Source organism: Kryptolebias marmoratus, linkage group LG22, assembly GCF_001649575.2.
Source record: "Kryptolebias marmoratus isolate JLee-2015 linkage group LG22, ASM164957v2, whole genome shotgun sequence".
Classification (NCBI taxonomy): Eukaryota; Metazoa; Chordata; class Actinopteri; order Cyprinodontiformes; family Rivulidae; genus Kryptolebias; species Kryptolebias marmoratus.
In genome coordinates, this window is record NC_051451.1 from 11,831,040 (window position 1) to 11,845,386 (window position 14,347).

General features: G+C 39.9%; 1 protein-coding gene across 4 annotated transcripts in view; it reads left to right on the top strand.

Annotated features, from left to right (window-relative positions):
- ltbp1 (latent transforming growth factor beta binding protein 1) overlaps positions 1-14,016 on the top strand; it is a 114,527-nt gene extending 100,511 nt beyond the window's left edge. For all 4 annotated transcript variants that reach the window (XM_017430894.3, XM_017430912.3, XM_017430903.3 and 1 more), the window contains 9 exons: positions 3,309-3,446; positions 3,950-4,111; positions 4,662-4,751; positions 4,833-4,961; positions 5,048-5,188; positions 6,526-6,702; positions 7,844-8,005; positions 9,773-9,922; positions 10,005-14,016. In XM_017430894.3, the coding sequence (XP_017286383.1) occupies positions 3,309-3,446; positions 3,950-4,111; positions 4,662-4,751; positions 4,833-4,961; positions 5,048-5,188; positions 6,526-6,702; positions 7,844-8,005; positions 9,773-9,922; positions 10,005-10,177 (1,322 nt within the window). In that variant the 3' untranslated portion in view covers positions 10,178-14,016. The remainder of the gene's footprint in view (positions 1-3,308; positions 3,447-3,949; positions 4,112-4,661; positions 4,752-4,832; positions 4,962-5,047; positions 5,189-6,525; positions 6,703-7,843; positions 8,006-9,772; positions 9,923-10,004) is intronic.
- Positions 14,017-14,347: the final 331 nt, after the last annotated feature.

Consider the following 14,347-nt stretch of genomic DNA (forward strand, 5'->3'; position numbering starts at 1 on the left):
CTCAAAGGTCAAATTAGAACCTCCAAATAACCAAACATGCATGTTTTTGGACTGTGACAGTTCATCAACTGGAATAGTTTACTGCTCACAGATGATATTTCATATACTTTGACAGTTTTGTTTTGCTTTTTTAAAGGGTTTTGAGTCTTTTGAGTTGGATTGTAGTACTGGAGTGCTATAATATTGTGGTGGTAATATTGGATAGCTCAGTTCAGCTGCTTTAGTGAATCATGACAAGAGCTGCTCCACTAAATAAAAATAAAGTTTCCTGTATGCTGTAAACTTTCAACAACTGAATAAGTTGGTTCAAAATCAATTTAGGAAACCAACAAATACAGCGATGAAACCGTCTCTCTCTTAATGACCGACCCAAGAATGGAGGGGTTACCAGAGTTGAAGGTGACCTGTTAACAGCTCTTAGGGTGAAACAAACATTGATGCCTCTTGGAGTTTTCACAGATAAAGAGGTGACTGTGTGAATTAGGCTTTAATAGGTGCAAGCCTCCCACTACAGATGGGACCAAAAAGAAGCCTGTTTAACCAGCAGATATCTGAATGTCACTCAAAGATTTTTTAAAAGATTTTTCTTATCGAAGCGAGGCTTGCTATGTTGAAAAATTTAGAATTGAAAATACTTTTACACACTTTGGAGATCCCACTGGAGTCAAAACTAACCAAAAATAAAATGTCTGTCCACATTTTTCCTACTCATTAGAGAAGAACATCCTCATTAATGGCATCAAAAATACAGAGGAAGAACATTCTTAGCTTGGCTACAAAACTTTCTTTTTTTATCCTTGATATACAATTTCAGTCTAGGTATTCACCATTTCAGCACACAGTCAAAGTTTTGATGGTGACAGGATCAGGATAAAGTGAGACAGATGTAGAAAAAAACAGCAAAGATTTACTCTATTTTTGTTTTGGTTACTATGAAACAAAGTACCCATGAAACTGGCTTCTATGTCATTGTTTCTAAAAAAGCTCCATATCTCAACTCCAAACAAAGATACCAAAAAGTGGAGTTTTTAAAAATCGCGATTTTGGAAAGCATTTTTAAAGGTCTCTGTTCTTACCAAAATTTCTGTTTCTGTGGACAAGAAGTACTAACACAACAGAAAAGATCAGTTTTTTAAAAGATCCTATGCCCATGTTGTTTATATTGTCCCAGCTGCACAGAATGAGGTTCTCCGCTGGTGAAGAGGTACTTTTTGTGAGGCCTGGGACTATATATGCTGCTGCATTATGTGTTTTTACTGCAGCTCATGTGGTGTGACATCTTCAGGCTAACTAGGCAGTTCCCTTCTCGACCGATTTCCTTTAATTACTTGGAAGGATTGTCAAAACTGACTTCCTCCATCTGCCCCTGGTTACCCACCGCCACACTCCTATTGACCAATGCTATCACAACACGCAGTATAATGTTAGATTTATCACATGCAGTATGTGTTTTATACCCACTTAAACACAGCTCTCATGTGTTCCTCCACAATGCTGCTTGGTTCCACCCAGGTTCAGCCCATCCTGCAGTTTGCCCTGCACTGCCAAACCATCACTGTACTGCGGCTTGCACAGATGGACTCACTTACACACAAACACACAGTCCTTAAAAAGCCAACAGTGGTGGTGTACCACTAACCATTCAGAGTGAGAGTCCTTTTACTCTCTTCCTTCCCTCCATCTATCTGTTTATTAGCAAGCACGGTCTTTTTCTTTGCTCTTTTTTTATCGCTCTCTCCTTTATCTTGTCTTCTCTGTCTGTGGTTTCCTTGTCTTGCCACTAAAGTTTTTCTTCACCTCCAACTTCATTCTTGCAATTACTCTTCACACTTTTGTATAAATCAGTGACAAAAAGCCATCCAGCTACAGAGTGTTAGGATTGAGTAGATGGAGTTGTTTAGCCAAATTGGCAGTTGAGTCACATGTTGATTTGAACCTCTGGTATTTAAAAAAATAAAAAACCCAGGAAGTCCTCTCCCTCTACCAAGACAATAATATAAACTGGAAATGTGCTGAAGAAATTTTGAAGGGTGCCAACAACTCCCCGAAATTTCAACATTCATCAACTTTCTTCCCTAAAGCCCAGCAGTAATTTGAGGCTAACTTTTGTAGCCAGTCTAAGCTAATTGCCAATGTTTTAAAGTATAAACTGTTATAAATGGGAAGAAAAACCAAGATTAAAAAAATGTTACCTCTGCTGCTGGTGGCTTCTTAGCATCACTAATGGTAACTGCATGTGTCTCCAACAGGTAGCATTGAAAAAAATTCTCAACCTTGACTAGTAGAAGTGTCTGCTCACCACTTATGTTCATTTTTGTCTACAGTGTTTCATATAGGCAATCTGACAAGGTAAAATGACCATTTACCTCTAGTTGTAGGAGAAGATTCTGAGCTCAAATACAATAGTCGTCAATGAGAGTTGAGGTGTGCACATTCTGCATTTTCAAAGAGATTTGAGAGAAAGCCACAGGTCCTTAAGCAGTGAGAGACGTTGCGGGAGAGACAACAAAAATGCCCAGGTTTTGATGTAAAAAATCATACAAAATGTAAAGAATGTGGAAATTAGAAGAGTTTGCAAAAATGTTTAAAAGTTTAGACAACGCTAATGATAATGTGTGACATCTCACTCTAGGTTAAACAATCCATGGCACAAGCTTCAAAATGCAACAGTCTTTAAATGTGACTGTTCAGCAATGATTTCAAAATCTTAGATTAGTTATTAAAAGTCCAACTTCCTGTGGTCTGTTTAAACTTTGAGTCATGTTTCTGCTGAGGGGTATGTCTGAGGTGTAGAGCTCCAAGCAGGGCTAGCTTTTTTCTTTTCTAATGTCACTAATCTTTATTTTTTTTTTTTTGTTTTTGCTAATTTTGTCTATTCTGCTGGTTGTACAGCCACCAAAAGTCACAGCGCACTGTTCCCAATTGAGCTGTACATTTTGATGTACTTTTTGTTTGGGATTTTCCTGAATTGAAAATAGCAGCTAAAAATAATGAAAAACAATGGCCCAATAGTAATAAGGGCACCTTTAACGGGTTCAAACTTTAAAACTGCTCTGCACGTTTTTGCAACTCAAGTATGGGCTGTCCTTTTGTCTTCAGAGGGAGAAAATCAGCACGTAGTTTAAAACCATGGAGGTCCAACTAAAAGGCAGCAGTATTTTAGTGACAAACACCATGTCTCAGGCTTAAAGTCTGTCCTAGTGTCAACTCTTAAGTCTGTTAAGGATGCTGACTTTTAGAAGCTAGGTTCAGCGAGTGAGACGAGAAGCCACATACCATTTATCGGCCTGTTTTTCCTCTTTTCTTAGATTTGAATGAGTGTGAGCTGCTGAGCAATGTATGTGGAGAGGCCGAGTGTGTCAACGTTGACGGTTCCTTCCTCTGTTTGTGTCCCAGTGGCCATGAGTACAAACACATGACAGCAAAGTGCGAGCCCATTCCCAAAGGTAAGCCACTTTCCAGCCGACACACGAGCTGTTGTCATTACACAAAAACATCATGTAAAACTGCAGCCATGAAAGAAGAAAAAAAAAATGGATGTTTTAAGTTATTGTGGTCGGACTGCATGTGGTTTCATTTAAAAAGCAAAACTTATTTTTTTCTGCCAGCATCTCATTTAAAGTCCAGACCTCAGCCTGACTGAAATGCTGTGGTTGGGACTTTGAGAGTCATGCAGAAACCAATGTGCATAAAGAAAAGTGGGCCAAAAGTCCTCCAAAGCACTGTGAGACTTTTGAGCTCAGGAGGTTTTGGCTGCCCGTGCTTGCAGTGCTGCAGTGGATAGTTCAGCCCGGTGTGTAAAAAATGTTTGGATGACAAATGAAATTCCATGGGCCTTGAAAACTCTTTATTGCTGCAGCCGTGTAGTTAGAGAAGGTTAGCAGAGATCAACTGTTTCCACTTTGCGCTCGTCCCCTCCACCCTCGCCCCCTCTCCATTTATCTTTCAGCATCTCCAGTGGAGCGGAAGGAGTGCTACTATAATCTGAATGATGAGAACCTGTGCGAGAGTGTGCTGACCAGCCACGTCACCCTGCAGGAGTGCTGCTGTACGCTGGGAGCCGGCTGGGGGGACAACTGCGAGGTGTATCCTTGTCCCGTCAACGGCACAGGTGAGTCGGAGAAATGGGCAGAGGTCCAGTGCCTGTCGAGGATTAAAGTGTGCAATTAATGCTGGAGGAAATGTGTTCACAAATTTATTTGGACAAAAGTAAGTGTAGCAGGTGCAGTCATGTCAACATATATGGTACAATCACAAAAATAATTTCCACAGAAGTAAAATACCGAAATGGCAAAGAACCGACAGAGCCGTAGCAACCAGGGACTATATGTCCTGACAGTGGTATTTTTATTTTTAATAAATGGTGACTGATGGCTGCCACAGACAACTGACCTTAAAAAGCCCAAAAATGTCTGTAACTCAGTTTGTTTTACAGATCTTGGCCTAAAATTTTGAGTTGTGAAAGCTCAGACTGATCCCCAACTGTTCAAATTGGGCTAAAAATTTATAATTTCCTAATTGGAAGCAGCTCTGTCTGTCTGCAAAATATCTAATGACCCACTCGATGGATTTTAATAAAACTTTCAGAAAGTAATCATTGGAAGTACATCTACAACTGACTGCAAATAGAATCCCTAAATTTCTTGTTGCTGCCATTTCAGACCAGTTCAGCCAGATGTGCCCATCAGGAAGAGGATTTATTCCCACTGAGGACTTGCTTTATGAGTTAACATTTTCTCACAGTTACAAAGGTAAGATAAGACAAGTGTAAGCATTTAATAACAAGGCTCTGAACATTGCTCACAGACTGATTTCTCTCTGGATGTATGTAGACGCAGATGAATGCATGCTTTTCGGTCAGGAGGTGTGCAAAGGCGGCTACTGTAAGAACACAGAGGGAAGCTATGAGTGTTACTGCATGGGTGGACATTACTATGACCCGGTCAAGCTGGAGTGCAGAGGTGAGAGTGACGCCCAGCAGAAAGAGAGGACTTTTTGTGTTTGAAGGTGTCTGATTGGTTGTTCTGTCTGCTTTTCTTTCCTGTAGACATCAATGAGTGTTTGGATGAGTCGCTGTGTGACGGTGGACAGTGTCAGAACACTGATGGCGCATACATCTGCCTGTGTAAACATCCCATGGTGCTGGACCCAAACAGTAACCGCTGTGTCTTGGTTCATGATGTGGCTGGTAAGATTTCCCCAGTGGAAAATAATTATAATTCCTCTAGCCGTGATATTATTCCCATGTAAGTTTTATCAACATTTACAGAAATTGTAAAGAGTCACAAGCTTTGCCGCAAAGTTTGCCCGTTGAAGGCCTTGTCAGCGAAACCACTGCAACTAAGATACACTGGAACAGCCACTTAACAACATTAGGCGAGATTTGTGGCTGCCATCTTGCTAGGTGCTATGCTTATCACTCTGTACTGTTTACATGTCAAAACTACACATTGTTAATGCCTTGTGTGTGCTGTATGCTGTCTCATCAGTCCAGAAATGCATAGTAATAGCTTTGTTACTTAAATAAACATATATCATGCAAGTTGTAAAAAAAGGAGACAAAAGTATGCTGCGATGCACCTCCCACCAAACTCTGTGAAGCATTAATGGCAACAAAATGCCAACCTGTTGTACTACTACTTCTGTGATAAACTTATAAAGTACTGTAGTCATTGTAGTCAGACCAGTACACTTTAATTAATTATGTACTTTACTTATCTACATAGTTTAACCAGAGCTGTGCCAGCAGTGTCTGTAGTTAATGACATTCAGACAAATAACTGAAACTTACATATTGTCGTCTTTTCCTCATAATTCAGGAAATATTTCAGCCTTAAATGCCATGTACTTCAGCATTTAGACATGTATAACTGAGCTTTTTTCACAAATATTTAGCATATACAAGATATTTAAAATATGTAAACTAGCTTGGTGTACTAATGCTTAATAGTTAAGACATTAAGTTACTAATATTGATGATATGTCTTCAGTTAGATGGTATGTGCCTCTTACCCTGCTTTACAGGAATTATAGCAGTTTAGTTTAGAGAAAGCAGAAACCCCTAATATATTAAAATAGTGCAACAGACTCTGTATTATTGAAAATAAACGTAATCCCACGTAATGAAGTTCAGGTTCATAATTATAACAATTAATGGAAAGACACTGGTCTCCTTGATTGAGTTTTTATCTGATACTGTAATTATGGTTTGCTCCCATCCTGGCAGTAACTAAGGATCCCACGTAACACCTAGCAAGATGGCGGCTTGGTACTCTCACTTCATTAGCACGGACTGTTTTAGTAAAAGCAGTAACATCTTTGTTTTTCATTTACTGTATCTGTAAATATTGCTACAATCATATAAAGAATGTAATTTTTAAACTCCTTGTATTTGCTCTAGCACGATGTAGTATTATAATTAATGCAACATGGTGTTCCAATGTATGACATAAAGATACACTGGAGTGGAAACAAAGCTTCTGAGGAACATTACTGTGCGGACGGTAACACTGGATGTGTTTGCAGAGCAACACGGGATGGAGCAGACGGACTATCAGGGTATCTGCTGGCAGACGGTGACACAGAGCCAGACGTGCACACGCCCGCTGGAGCCCGACAGAAAGACCACATACACGGAGTGCTGCTGCCAGTACGGAGAGGCTTGGGGCATGGACTGTGCCTTGTGTCCCCCCAAAAACTCAAGTACTCTTCACACACACACACTGCTACAACTCTGCGCGGCACTGAGAACGGCCCTGTCACTTAAATTATTAAAGGCTGAACACCTTTCATGCCAGATCTTTAAACTGGGATCATCTTATGATGAAACGGGATGAGTTATAGGCATTTTGGTCAAACCTTTTGAATCTCATCTGTTATCACTCAGAGTGTGTGTTGGGGATGACTTTCAGCTACTGTCAACACACTACTACTGAATTTTAGCTCAATATCTGTACTTTTGGCTGAGTTATAGCCATTTTTGTTTTTGTCAGTGTTAATTAGCTGTGGTTGCCATCTTGACTTGCGCCTACTATCAGTTGTAGACGTACATCTAGTGATTACTTTGAGAGTTTCATTACAATTCGTCCAGTGGTTCATGAGACATTTTGCTAACAGACAAACAGGGTTGACACCAACAGTTATTGCCAAAATTTTGAGCAGATGTGTTGTGCTCAGAGCATGTGTTGTGAATTGGGCTCAGGTACTACCACACCAAAGTTCAGCTCCCTGTCTGGCTGAGGTATAGTCGTTTTTGTGTTTCCAAACATCAATTGGTCATGATGGCCGTCTTGACTTAGGTCAAATCACAAAATCTAAATAACTTGTAGATTTTAAACCAGGGATTACTTTCTGAATGTTTCATTAAAATATAAGTTGGGGATGATTTTTAGCTACTACCATACCAAATTTTAGTTTGGCGAGCCTTTAGCCTAGACTGGATGAAGACTTTTGCCTTGTTCTATGCTTCATGTCACAGTTGATAAGGAACTAACTACTGATAGCTATTAGACAAAACATCACTTCAAAATTGACCAGACTATCCATTTAAACTCCTTTTATTTCTGGTACTGTATTGAAGCCCCAAAGTAAAAACCAAATACAACAAAATCTAATACAGCTGAGATCCATGGGGCACAACATAAAACAATTTATTAAAAGAAAAATTCTCTCTTTTCTGATGAGAGATACATTTTTTAAAAATCTAAATGACAAGATGTGAACATGTGACTGACTAAAAAGCATCAATCAATAGACACCAGCGCTGTGTTTATCTACTTGTCTGAAACTTTTGCCCGTCTTTGTCTTCCTCACTGTCTGCCCCTTATTGTTTTTACAACCTCAGAGGACCACGCAACCATGTGTAACATTCGTTGGGGTGTGGTGCGGCGTCCGTACGGTAACGACGCTCTTGTTGCCGGTCCGGTTCACGTATATGAAGAGAGTCCGGACTACCTGCCGTCACCTGAGGAGCAGCTTGCCCCAACCTTTTATGAGAATGAAGAGTGTGAGTATCATTCTTACCCCACAGACTTTACATCAAAAGAAGAAAAGTACTTCAACACACGTTGACATCTCCCCATACTGCAGAAATGGCTACTTCTGTATTGAATTGATGTCATTCACAACCACTTTGTGAAAAAAAAACCCAGGGAGTGTTGATGCCCTTCATGCCTGTGAGACACTCCTGACCTGTAAAGGCACTGACTTCACAAGCACCAAAAAGTGACAGGTCATATCAGTTAGCAGCAAATATTCGTACGCCTGGAAGCTGCCTTCAGGGCTCAGACTTGCTTTTTCAGCACACTCGACTGATGCTAAAAGGCACTGTGATCTGAGAGGGACACCTTCGACTCATTAGCATGTTCGTCACCCCTGAACAGTTTTCACAGTGTGGCAGGGCGCATTCGCCTGCTGAAAGATGCCACTGAAGTCATATTTAGGTGGGGTAATACATCTCAAACTAATATCTGCATAAATGCTGGGAGGTTTTTTTTTGCATCAGAACATCCAGCAGTACTGAATTCTTCCACTGGCTTGTGTTACTCCCATAGCATGTCTTGGTGCATCTGCAGGCTCCGCAGATTGTTTTCAGCCGTACAGGGAGTGAGTCTTTGTGGGTTTGATGCAACAAGCTTTGCACACCTGAATTGGAGGATTTTTTTGCAGTTCATCTCAGTTCAGTTCGTTTGTGGAACGTAATTCATTCAGACAAAATGTTGGTATATTTTTGTCCACGAAGTAACTCTGAGTAAAAAACTCCTCTTTTTGTGTCAGTTCTAGCAGCTACCAGCTTCTCTCGGCCGAATGGATGCTTTTTGCAGCTCAGGGTTTAACCCATGTCAGGAGAGCTGTATTCTCCCTTTGTGCACTTCGGACATAATCTGCAGAAACATCTCGAACTAGAAACCCTTATTGTTTTTGATGCTGCATCTTAATACGTACAGCTGCTATGTTGATCATGTTGCTTTTGGAAAAACATTTCACCTCTCAGGAGATGAACCTAGCTAAAGAACGTGTTAATAATAATTAATAACAGGTAAAGATGTTGTGTGATACTGAGTGTCGATTATTTCACCTGCCTGTGACTTGAAGATGAAAACCTCTGGCTTTAAACTCAGAATCATTTGACAGCTCTTTGCTGCCATCTTGTGACACAGGTTGTTAAAGCAAAAACCACAGAACCTATGAAAGTAACTGCTTAGATCCAAGAACCAGTTTACAGCTCTATGTGTGGTTCTCCTTTATAAATATTGGTTCTGTTGCACTTAAGCATGGTTCCTGCTCCCCTCTGTATGGAGGTAGGCGGCCATATTGTTTGCTCATAAAACCATTTTCTGCAACGCAGGATATTAGCGCTGAATTGCGTTCAAGCAGCCAAGTATCTCAAATACCAGAACGTAACCTACTGAACAAAGAGGAACATCTCAGCAGATGCACCTCTGTGCTTCCCGTTCTTCCCACACATGGACCAGTTTATGTATTGGAATATGTAATTGTACTGTTCATTCATTCACTCATCGTTGGAATTTATTGGGACCAAGCAGCAGATTCCAAAGTAGTTCACAAGCCATTTTGTTCTAGAAAACTGGTAAACTAAGAATAAAGTCTCCACGCTGCAGTGAGGACACTTCATATTAGAATATTTTTAAAATAGAAAGTCTCTTTAGAAATAAACTTCAGTCTAAAATGTCCTTTTCTAACTGAAGTAATTTCTGTCATTTTAGTGCCTCAAAGCTGTGGTCTGATGGAGTATTGTTTGTTTGTTAAACAGATCCATTCAGAGCATTTGAGGGTTTGCAAGCAGAGGAGTGTGGGATCTTGAACGGCTGTGAGAACGGCCGATGTGTCCGGGTTCAGGAGGGCTACACCTGCGACTGCTTCGACGGCTACACCCTCGACCTGTCCCGCATGGCCTGCATCGGTAGGACACGCAGAACGCAAACGCACATTTTCTTTTTTTTTTTTTAATTATTACTCTCATTTTCCCTCTGGCCTCTCCACAGATGTGAACGAGTGTTCAGAGCTGAACAACCGGATGTCGTTGTGTAAAAACGCAAAGTGCATCAACACGGTGGGCTCCTACCAGTGTGTGTGTTTGCCGGGCTTCAGGGCGTCCGACAAGCCAAACTACTGCGTGCCGGCAGAAACACAGCAGACGTCCACACACACACAGTGAGCGGGGGACAAACCGTGGGGAGGGGGATGGGACACAAGGAACACCAAAACCACACACACAAGCTTGTATCGCTATACTTGTCAGGATGTCCTCCGACTACGCTCGGTCAGCGCGGAAAACCTCGGCTGCAACCAAATTCTGAACGTCCTGAGAGCAGAGCGGACCATCAGCACTGACCGGGAGGAAGAGAAACAAGGACTACACCTTTAAGGTTTTACGTACTGAAAAGCCTTACATATGAACTAATCTGACTGTATTATTTTTGACTTAATTCTGCTTTGTCGTGTCATCATGTTGTCATTAGCAAAATCTATCCCTTAAGATCAGTGTGCCAATGGTCATTATTTAATTAAAATGATTTTATTCCTCAACAGTACACATTTCTCCATATATACAGTACATTTTCAGTTCTGCTCTCCTGGACTTTGCCTCCAAAGTCTACCGTATTTGTGTAGGTTTCAAAAATGGCAGTTTTGGTGACACCATAGTGACAACATGATGACATGATGACATGATGTCTTCAGGGGCAACTACAGAAAGTGAAGGACACCATCAGAAGGTTTTAGGATCTTCCTCTTACTTCAGATGAACTATTTCAGTGTTTGTGCCATCATTTTTGGGAGCCCACTTTGACTGTAGCTCAACAGCCGGATAAACAGAAATAATTAACCCCCCACTACATGTCCCACAGCATCAGTATTTATTTACCAAACCGACACAAAACATCTGTTTCTAAAGATGGTGTCCGTCATTTCATACCACTTATGCATTTTGGTTTCTTATTCTTTTGTAAGTAAATGATGATGTCTTGTGTTATTCATCAAAAGTTGTTTCCCCTAATATTTAGACCCCATCAACAAAAAACTTTGTTTTTTTTTTATTTTTTTTGGAGACTTTCTGCTTCGTTTGCACCTTCCCGTCTACATACAATCAGGGTGTTTGCTGAGAAATCTTTAAAAGCGCTTTCCAAAGTGAAGATGTTTTTACAACCCTGTTTTTGTGTATCTGTGTGGACAGGAAATACAGAGCAAATCATAAATGATGATGTAGCAGCCTATATGCCCACTATCAATCGGTGTCCTAGAAACCAAAACAACAAAGGAGTCTTTTTTTTCTTCTTTTTTTCAATTTTTCTGCACCTGTCTTACTTTGTCCTGATGCTGTTGCCATCAAACTACAACCATGTGCTGAAATAGTTAATAACTGAGAGAAAATTGTAAATAATAAGAAGAAAAAGAGAAATGTTTTCATAAAAACCTTTAGCCAGGCTAAGAATCTTCGTTCTCTATATTTTGATACGTCGTCAGTATGGATGATCTTGATACCTACTGGCACAGCGTGGGTACTTCAGCATTTTTATTAAACGGGACAGAGAAAAGGAAAAAAAAACATAATTGGAGAAAAAAAATATATAAATTTAAGAAATAAATTACATATTTATGTAGGCTGTCTGAAATTATTTCAGACAGCCTCTGAAGCACTTTACAGGAACTCAGTTTATATTAACCTGACTGACATCTGAAACATTTCTTTAGTCGTGAGAATGTTATTAAAAACACTAAAACAAATATGATTTAAAAAATGTCCCCACAAGTTGTTGTAAATTTAAACAAATGGAAAACAGAGCCATAGTGAAACACAAGAATAAATACACGGTACATCATATTCTTCCCTTCAATTGCACAAAACGTTCATTTAGGTCTCATTCGCCTTCTTCTTGTACATTAAATGACACTTTTATAACGATTCGCCACTCCTAATCACCTATTTGCGTGCCTGCTTTTGTTTCTGAGCAATTTTAACCCCTCTATTTTATATTATAGATCTTGTTTATAGCTCAGCTGCTGGATCTGTTCTGCAGAAGGTTCCTCTTATTTTTCCCGTTAGTTTTAAGCGCCCTCTTGTGGCTGATTTGTGTATTGCAGTGCTGTCATGTAGTTGCAGCTTAGTTGCTGTTTTCAAAAATAAGTTGGAGTGTCCTGTTATAAAGTATTAACTCTATTTATTGAGCCAATAAGCCATAGTCCAACTCACTTCATCTGTCTTTTAAAGCATAGTTGTCTCTTTTTCTTTTCTTGCACAGTTTTTTTTCCAAATATGATTCAAAGTGGTCCAATTTCAGAGGTTCCCTTTACAGCCTGATTACAGTCCCAGTAGAAAAACAAATAGAAGAACCCCACAAAAATATTGTAGGAATGAATATCCACCACTAGATGGTTCAGCAGTATGTTTGAGGTAATTATCAGCTTCCTTGGATGTCTGTTTCATGAATAATTTAAGCAGAACCATCATTGCCATTATTCAATGCAAAAAAAAAAGACATTGGAAATTGTTTCTCTGTCTGTATAATATGGTGCAAACAGCAACATGTTTCACACAAAAACATGTCTTAAAATTGTCTGTCGAAAGGATCCATGATCTTTCACTTCAAATCATCCACATAAATCCCAACAAATCTAGATTGTGTCTGTTTCTCTCTTTACTTTGTGCAAGTCTGGTTTTCCATTTGTCCTCTTTGTCGAAGTGATTGTGTAGTTGACCTTGTTTTGCTGTCATTGCACACACATTTTTTTATCAACAAGCTGAACGAAGCTTATCTTTCATTGTCTTTAGCTCAATCGGGACCTTTTAGTCCAAATTTTAATGCTTTTTTTTAATTTTTGTTTTTATTTAAAGCTAAACCTGGACCATGTTGCCTTTGTTTGCCTTCATTCTGGAGCACATCAGATAGGCTAAGAAAAAATTCAGATTTCACTGTCTTTGTTTGAGCTACAGTATATCAGAGCAATGACTGGCTGACCTGAAATAGCCTTTTTTTTAATAAATAAACGTCCATGGGCGTTTAGTGTTTGGTGCACCGAAGTGCGTTGTAAATCTGTGAGAAGTGTAGATCAGTGAGTTTTACTTCAACTTCTTCACCTTTCTCATCCCTGATAAGGTGCACACTCCTTAGAAGTATAGCCATACAAAACAGACCCAAATGCACACACACACACACACACAAACATAATCAAATCCAAACTATTCTGCACTGTATAAAATACTCATAAAGTTAAACAAACCACAACATTACTTGATGAAGATTCTAATTAGTCTACTACTTGTTGGACTGAAACAAACAACTGTATAAAATGTATGTTTTTTTTTTTTTATTTCTTCTCTAAGTGCTGCCTTTATTTTGTCTCAGAGTAGTGCTTTGTGTGTCAGAGGAGGCGGTGCTGCTCATGTAGCGTTTTGACAAACCCAACGTATGGACTCATGCAGGGCGATCAAGTTCTACCCAGTCAAGCCGATTGTGGATATTTAATTCTGTGAAGAGGTCAGCTGTCTGTTCAGTCACCATCCTTCTGTTTGCCACAGAGGAAAAACTCCTAACCACACCAGCTCAGCGTTTGGGAGTGTTGGGCCGGGCCGAAGGAAATTGCTTTAAGAAGAAGCTTTCTCTTTGTTGTATCACAGCGGTCAGATGCAATCAGTCAACCACCTGTTGACTGGAACACAAGATTAAGCAATGATTTTTTTTTATTTTTGATATTTTTCTACAAAGAGCTACAAGACTGCTGTGCTTCCTGTCGTTGCCTCCTTTTGTATCATGAAGAGACTCAAACGATTTTCCAGCTTCTCTTATCCGTGTTCAGCTGAATTGTGTTGCCAGGTTGCAAAGCTGCTATGGGACAGCGATGGGAGAGAAGAACCTTGTGTACATTTAAGCTATGAAATGGAGAAAACAGCTTATGTATTTGTCATTTGTACATGAATAAACAACTTTTTATATAAATTTATATCACAGTGTACAATAAACCCCCCTTGGTAATAAACCACAGATTGTGATATTGTCACAGTTTTGTCCGTCTTCCTTTTTCTTAAAAAAAGTCTTTGTTTTGACATTCCTTTTTTTGTTCTTTTCTCTGCCTGCTGTATGTCATTCTTTCTCTCAGTCATGGGTTCTGATTTCTAATCCAACATGAGGATCAAACACAGAAGTATGCAAGAGCTTTCCTAGTTTTCACCATCAAATTCAGTCAACATTCAGTCCATTGAGGGCTGCACCAGCTGCCCTCTCCTCCATCCATCCTTCCAATCAGTGGTGGGGTCCTACAGTTAGCAGGTCCAGGAGGGAAACTCAGACATCCCTTTCCCCAGCGTCACTCTCCAGCTCCTCCTGGTGGA